Source organism: Propithecus coquereli, unplaced genomic scaffold, assembly GCF_000956105.1.
Source record: "Propithecus coquereli isolate 6110/MARCELLA unplaced genomic scaffold, Pcoq_1.0 Scaffold86, whole genome shotgun sequence".
NCBI lineage: Eukaryota > Metazoa > Chordata > Mammalia > Primates > Indriidae > Propithecus > Propithecus coquereli.
This window is the reverse complement of record NW_012154840.1, coordinates 5882426-5888969: the sequence shown is the minus strand read 5'-3', so window position 1 is coordinate 5888969 and position 6544 is coordinate 5882426. Positions and strand designations below refer to the sequence as shown.

General features: G+C 32.4%; 1 protein-coding gene across 4 annotated transcripts in view; it reads left to right on the top strand.

The window, feature by feature from the left end:
• The window catches only part of CHIC1 (cysteine-rich hydrophobic domain 1), a 65376-nt gene that overhangs the window by 13297 nt on the left and 45535 nt on the right, over positions 1-6544 (top strand). For all 4 annotated transcript variants that reach the window (XM_012664088.1, XM_012664089.1, XM_012664091.1 and 1 more), the window contains one exon: positions 4984-5139. In XM_012664088.1, the coding sequence (XP_012519542.1) occupies positions 4984-5139 (156 nt within the window). The remainder of the gene's footprint in view (positions 1-4983; positions 5140-6544) is intronic.

Genomic DNA, 6544 nt, shown 5'->3' with positions numbered 1-6544 from the left:
GGACTACAGGCATGCGCCACCATGCCCGGCTAATTTTTTTCTATATATATGTATTTTTAGTTGTCCAGATCATTTCTTTCTATTTTTTGGTAGAGACGGGGTCTCGCTCTTGCTCAGGCTGGTCTAGAACTCCTGACCTTGAGCGATCCACCCGCCTCGGCCTCCCAGAGTGCTAGGATTACAGGCGTGAGCCACCGCACCCGGCCTGTCCGTATTGACTGTTGACCTTTTCTATCTCTCCTGAGGTATAATAGCAAATCCTTCCATAGATTAAAAAGCAGATGATCATAGTCCCTGGCTAAGTTAACCCTAGAAAATTTGTGGCCATTTAACTTTTTAGAACACAGAGAACACTTTGGTGTGAGATTTTGGCCTCTAGTATGTTATGCTTTCCTATCCTAATCATTTAGAATAATTCATCAATTGAAGCAGCAGCCTAGACTTAGATTTGTTTTACATAAATTAAGCATTCATTTGTTTTCTCCAAATGAATAAAATAGCTGTGATAATATCTCTTGAGTATAACATATTTGTAGAAAGATGATAAATTCAATATTAAAATTAAAAAGAATGTGAATTACCGGAGCTACAATGGAAAACTTATTCTTCATGTTTCCCTTGATGCTGTTGCATGTGTTGTCTGGGCAGTTATATCCAGCTTTAATATTGACTTAGTTTTTAAAAAGTTTGAATTACGGGTCCAAGAAATTCTAGAAAATGCATATCTTAAAATGTATGTCAGTGAATGGAGCTCCCAGGTATAAGAATTAACCGTTTTTGAAACCGGGCAATTTTATGTGCTCAAGGAATCTTCAGAATATCTTTTCACACCTCATTTATTTCCAAGCCATCTGAAACTAAAAATTCCACTGGCCCAAAATATAGTATACTTTTTTAAACTAGAGAAGTAAGAATGGTAAGCAGCTTTTGATTTGCATTCACACAACCTAAGTGATCTGGATATGAGCTGTTCTTGAAGATACCTGTTCTTTCCAAGTGACTGTTTTTGTAGCACATATCATAATGATGCGTGGATATTTATTCAGTGTGCATTATCTATAGTATACAAAATGTCTCATGTGTTAGATAAGGCATAAATGATACTGTGATTTTTTTTTAGTGTGTGTTTGGTGATGAGAAAAACTCTAAAAGGAATTCTGAAGGTCTGATTTTTGAAAGTCACATGGTGGTAACATTGGTTTTATTCATTTTCTCTTTAATGAGATAATTTTTCTCCAGTAGGCACTTTCATTTGTATAGCTTCCTTTGGTTTATCAAAATGCTTCTCTGATAACTGGGAGAAAGAGGCAAAAAGAATTTACAGAATCTGAAAAAGAAAAGGAAAAAAAAAAGTCTGAATTCCAGACTTAACAGCCCCTGCGTTAAAATGTTTAAAAATAAATAAATGTAATTGCTAAAGTAGAAAAAATATGCCTTTTACAAAACTAGGCATCCAGTATGAATGAGATCCTAAATAGCTTTTATGCCTGCCTGAGCTAAACAAAATTGCAGAGTAAAGTCTATAAACCCAAAAAGCCATTTTAACGGGGTCTATGTGGCTCAACATTAATTTTTTTGCTTCTTACATTTAGAAGAGATTATTTTCTCTGTTTCACTAAAGATAAGTCCCCCTGTCATGACAGGACATATCAAGCAGGTGTAGACACATATTCTGGTGACTAGAAAATGAAAGAACCACAGAACTTGAGAAATGAAATTAAAGCTTCCAGCTCTCAGCCCTCAGCTTGAAACAATTAAATGGTGTTATGGGGAGATTAGTGTGCAGTGTTGGGAATCGTAAGCTATAAAAATCGATCTTCACTATTGTGATCCAGTATGACAAGTGATTGAAAGGGTTGTGTTCTCCACTATTGAAGGAGGGAAATCAGTCCTGCTGGGGTTTGCTTAGATTTTCTTCTGTTTGCAAAGTTTCCTGCATCCCGTTATAAAATATTATGACCCTTTCCCCCACCTTTATGATGTGGTTTTCTTTTTTCTTTCCAAAAGAGTAAAAGAGAATGAAATGTTTCTTTACAACCTACCGTTCGGCTAGAAAGTAAGGGGCTTCAAGCTTCATTACTAGAGATACTCAATTATATGGAAGTAAATGAGTAAAATGGTATTAACTCTGATTCTACACAGTTAACTAAACATTTCTTTCACACTGTTTAAAACTGAAAGTTAACCAATTCTCATTTCCTATGTTTTTATCTCTGTTTTATTACTTTTACTGTTATTCAAATACAGATTTCTTTCACAGCCAATCCTGGCCTCCTTTTAAAGTCAAAATGCAGATTTTAGTTTGTTGTTTGAAATTCCAATAAAAGTTTTTCTTTTCAATATATTGTCTTACAACTTCAAAAATTTGAATTCTCATTTTTAATAACTTGAATATTTTAATTTTTAATTTGAGGTAAGAGAGTACAAACTAAGACTTATGTATTAAAAGTGGAAAGTGTTGGTAGAGAAGGAAAATTGTCACATTTTAGGAATGTTTTTGTTTTCATTTCCAGAAGTGTATAATAAAAGACAAATTTTATAAATAATTTTATATCCGTTAGCATACAATGTATTTTACTCAGCATGTTTTAAATAAAAAGCCAGTTTTCCTTTCCCCTCTTTCCTTTTATTCTCTAGATTTAGTCTCCCTCAGACTTCTAACACTATTCATCCCTAATAGAAGTGGAGCTTTCTTTTATGAGGCTCCTTATAAACATATTTTTTTTCTTTTGAATTGACTCATTTCTGCATTTAGCCCCACCCTTTACTTTTATTTTTGCATCTGTGCTGTGCTTACTTTCAAATAAAAAATTTGTATTATAATTACAAGCAGTTAAAATTGTAAATGTACAGATTTAACAATTTTATGATGTGCATGAGTTTATATAAAATTTTGCCATATTTTAAAAATGTGTTAATGATTCTGGATATACAATTTAAAGAGAGGTGATAGTAAAGTAATATTACAGATTAGAGCTAAATATGTACATTTTTTTCCTTATTTTAATTTCTGTTTGGTTGCTCAGTGATTCCCTAGGAAAAAAGAAGTTGAATATTGCAGTAAATCTTAAGATAGTAACTTTGTACCTTTTTTTTAGAAAGAACATCTTGGTTTTTTTCACTGAAGAATTGAAGAACTGAAGAGTGTTGAATCTGCATTCAAAATGTGGCAGATTATCCTTTTGTTTATAATATAATGTATAGCCAAACTGTGGAGTATTAAGTGTTACCTGATTAAACCCCTTGCCTTCAGCTCAGACTCCATGCAAAAGAGCTTTTCTTTTCTTTCTCCAAATCTTAGAGACATGATTCATAGACTTGCTTTTTCAAAGCATTCCAGTCAAGAGGTTCTTTCCAAGGTTTAATTTCCATTCCCTGTGAGGTATATAAAACAAAGATTATTATTCTCATTTTATAGATGGGAAACTTATACTCAGAAAAATTAAATGATTTTGCCTGGGATTTTTCATAGCTAATAAATAACTATAATCTAGATCTCTTGATTTATTGTCTAATGTCCTTAGCTTGTTGGTGTTTTCTGTTTTTAATGATAGGGCATGATTCCATGAATTTATTTTCATATTTACCTCAGAAATTTTGTCATTTAATTGGAATTTTTTGTACACAGTGATTGTCTTTACATCCTGTTGCTGACAATCTAGATGGAGAATGAGATTAGTTTACTTGCCCCATGTAAACAAATATTCGAACCTTATAATTTCACAACTCTTGTTGGTTAACATATTAGGAAGAAAATCCAATTCCTGGGCTAAGCGATTAACCTTATTGGGGACGTGAGCAATTCTAGTAAGGCTTATTTATTCAACATTTTAATCATGATTGGGCTAAATTCTGTGGTCCTGTATCTTTATAACATCTGCTAATAGGTGTATGTTTTGTAGTTTTGATTCTAAGACATCTCTATTAAAAGACAATACTGTAATAAATTGATTAGTATAATTTTTATTTGGAAGAGTAGTAAGGCTCTATACTTTTGATCTCTAATGTGCTAATGAGATTTTCATTTTACAGCAGCTTACTTTTCCTAACAATTTCATAATTTTTCCTTTTACAGCCAGACACTGAAATTTTTCCCATAAATTTTACATTTCGATGGCCTTGTAAATGAAAGGGAATCATTTTTGTGATCCAGAAATGTGATTTCACTGAAAGCAAACTATTTTTAGTATACCTTTGAATTGTATAACCTTCAAGCAAATTTTGGTGTAAATCTAATTATGGTAGTCATGCTCATGCCTTTGAACTGACTTTGTCATTGTTTACAGAAAGGCAAAAGCAGCCACTTCCAGGAATGGAAGTAGTAACTAGAAATATTAAATCTGTGTATTTAGAGCTTTCAACTTTCAAACTTTACAGCAATTATGAGTCTACTTTACGCTGAATGTTAACAAGCCATTTTGAGTGTAATCACTAGGCATTGTCTTTTGTTAGTGTAACTTTTCCCTGCAAACAATGCCAAGTGTTAAAATTGTTATGTTGCAGATTTGCCAAGAAAAAAGGTTTGAAAGTTGCCTTTTAAAAAGTAGTCTAGGAATATTGCCAAGATCTAATTTTAATTCCATATCCTCTAGTAGTATTTGCGTTTTTATTATATCATGCTTCTAGTCTTACTCAACTTTTAGAGTGTCTGGAGACTATAAATAATATTGCCTTGATAATGAGAATATTTGGTAAGAAAACTACTAGACAGGTATCCTTTACCATCAGTTTTATTGCTGCCATTTTATTGTTGGTCATTTCAGAAGTTTTTGAACATCAGACTAAGTTCTGTGAACATGAAATTATATGGTTTTGCTTTGCAGTGTCATCTAAGAGTATGTGATGTATATTTATGGGGAGTATATATATTAAGACATTTGTAATTCTTTGAAGTGTTTGTAATAAAACTAACATTTTTCTTAGGTTTAGAGATAAATAGTGGAAAGTTGCCCACAAACTGTTAAAGATTATGCCCTGTTGTAGGTGGCTCCAGAAGAATTTAAGACCAGCATTGGCCGTGTGAATGCATGTTTGAAAAAGTCTCTCCCAGTCAATGTGAAATGGCTGCTGTGTGGGTGTCTCTGCTGCTGTTGCACACTGGGTTGCAGTCTGTGGCCTGTTATTTGTCTCAACAAAAGAGTGAGTAATCATTTTATTGTATAATAATAATAAGAGCCAACATTTATGGAACACTTACTGTGCACCAGGACTCTTTCCAAGTACTTTACGTGGTTTATTTAATTCTCATAACAATGTTATCCTTTTTTTACAGTTAAGGAAACTCAGGGACAGAGAGATCAAGTTATTTGTCCAACCTTTATCAATACTTTATCACTTAATAAGGGTTCCCATCATTTTAAATAAATGCAACGTAAGTGAAGTACTTAAGTAATTATAAATGTAGGTAGGCTACTTACTCTTTTTATAAAACCTGAAGCCATGACTTAAGTTATTTCCAAGTTATGGGTATATGGGAGAGCTTCTTCTGATCTGAAGAAAAGCAGAAGTGAAAATAACCTACAAAGTTTGGGGGAAAATCCTTAGTTTTGAACATATTATAGTAACATTGTAACATAACATCACTAGTTATGTCATGGATTTAAGACTACTATCTTAATCTTGTCTTCTTTAAAATTTCATTTTAGTTTTTGACATTCTTTTCCCCAGTGGGAAGATATCTTTTAAAAATTTTAATTAAAGCCAATGAGGAAAACTAATTCATTTTTCCTAAAGTTTTTTTCCTAGTACCATATTAATGATTTCATTTAAACCTTTAAGTAATATTTAGCCCACTAAATCAGATTGAAAATTATAGTACCTTGTGGAGGAATAATTGGTGGCACAGTAGTTTCTTTAAGGCCAGAAATATTCCCAAGAAGTACTCATTATTATTTTTCCTCTCCATCTTTTTCCTATCTTCTTTAATGTCTGTTTGAAAAAGACAAATAATAAAATACTGCCTATGACTTTTTAATGGGAAAGTTAAGCATTTTATCGATTCCCTTGATAACCACTAGTTGGTCAGAGCTTTACTTTAAATACAGCTTAGTTTATTGTTTGTCAAAGCATGCACAATATTTTCATATGGCTTTCTATTCAGTAAAAAAAAAGCTGACGGCATAAGTTCCTTTTCTTAACTATTATATCTTACTTTTAAAAGTTATGATCTATAATTCCTACCTATCTCCATTATTTTAAAAGCTTCAATGTGAATTAATCATGATTTGGATTTCCCATCATATAAATAGAGCCAATCTCAATTACTTAAGAAGAAATTTTTTGGTTTTAATGTTATCCATTATCTGTCTTTTTTTCTGATGTCCTGTTTATGCTTTGCCTATTTGTAAATGCTTCCACAAGAAGTCCTGAAATAAGGAAACCTTTTTTTTTTTGATCATTTGATTTACTGTGAGCGCTTCTAATAGAATATTCGGTGGAAAATAGGATAACACGGATGCTGTGATCTCTCCCTGTTCTTCATTACTTTGGATAATTAAGAGTTCATACTGGAGTTCGAAACCAGCCTGAGCAAGAGCGAGACCCC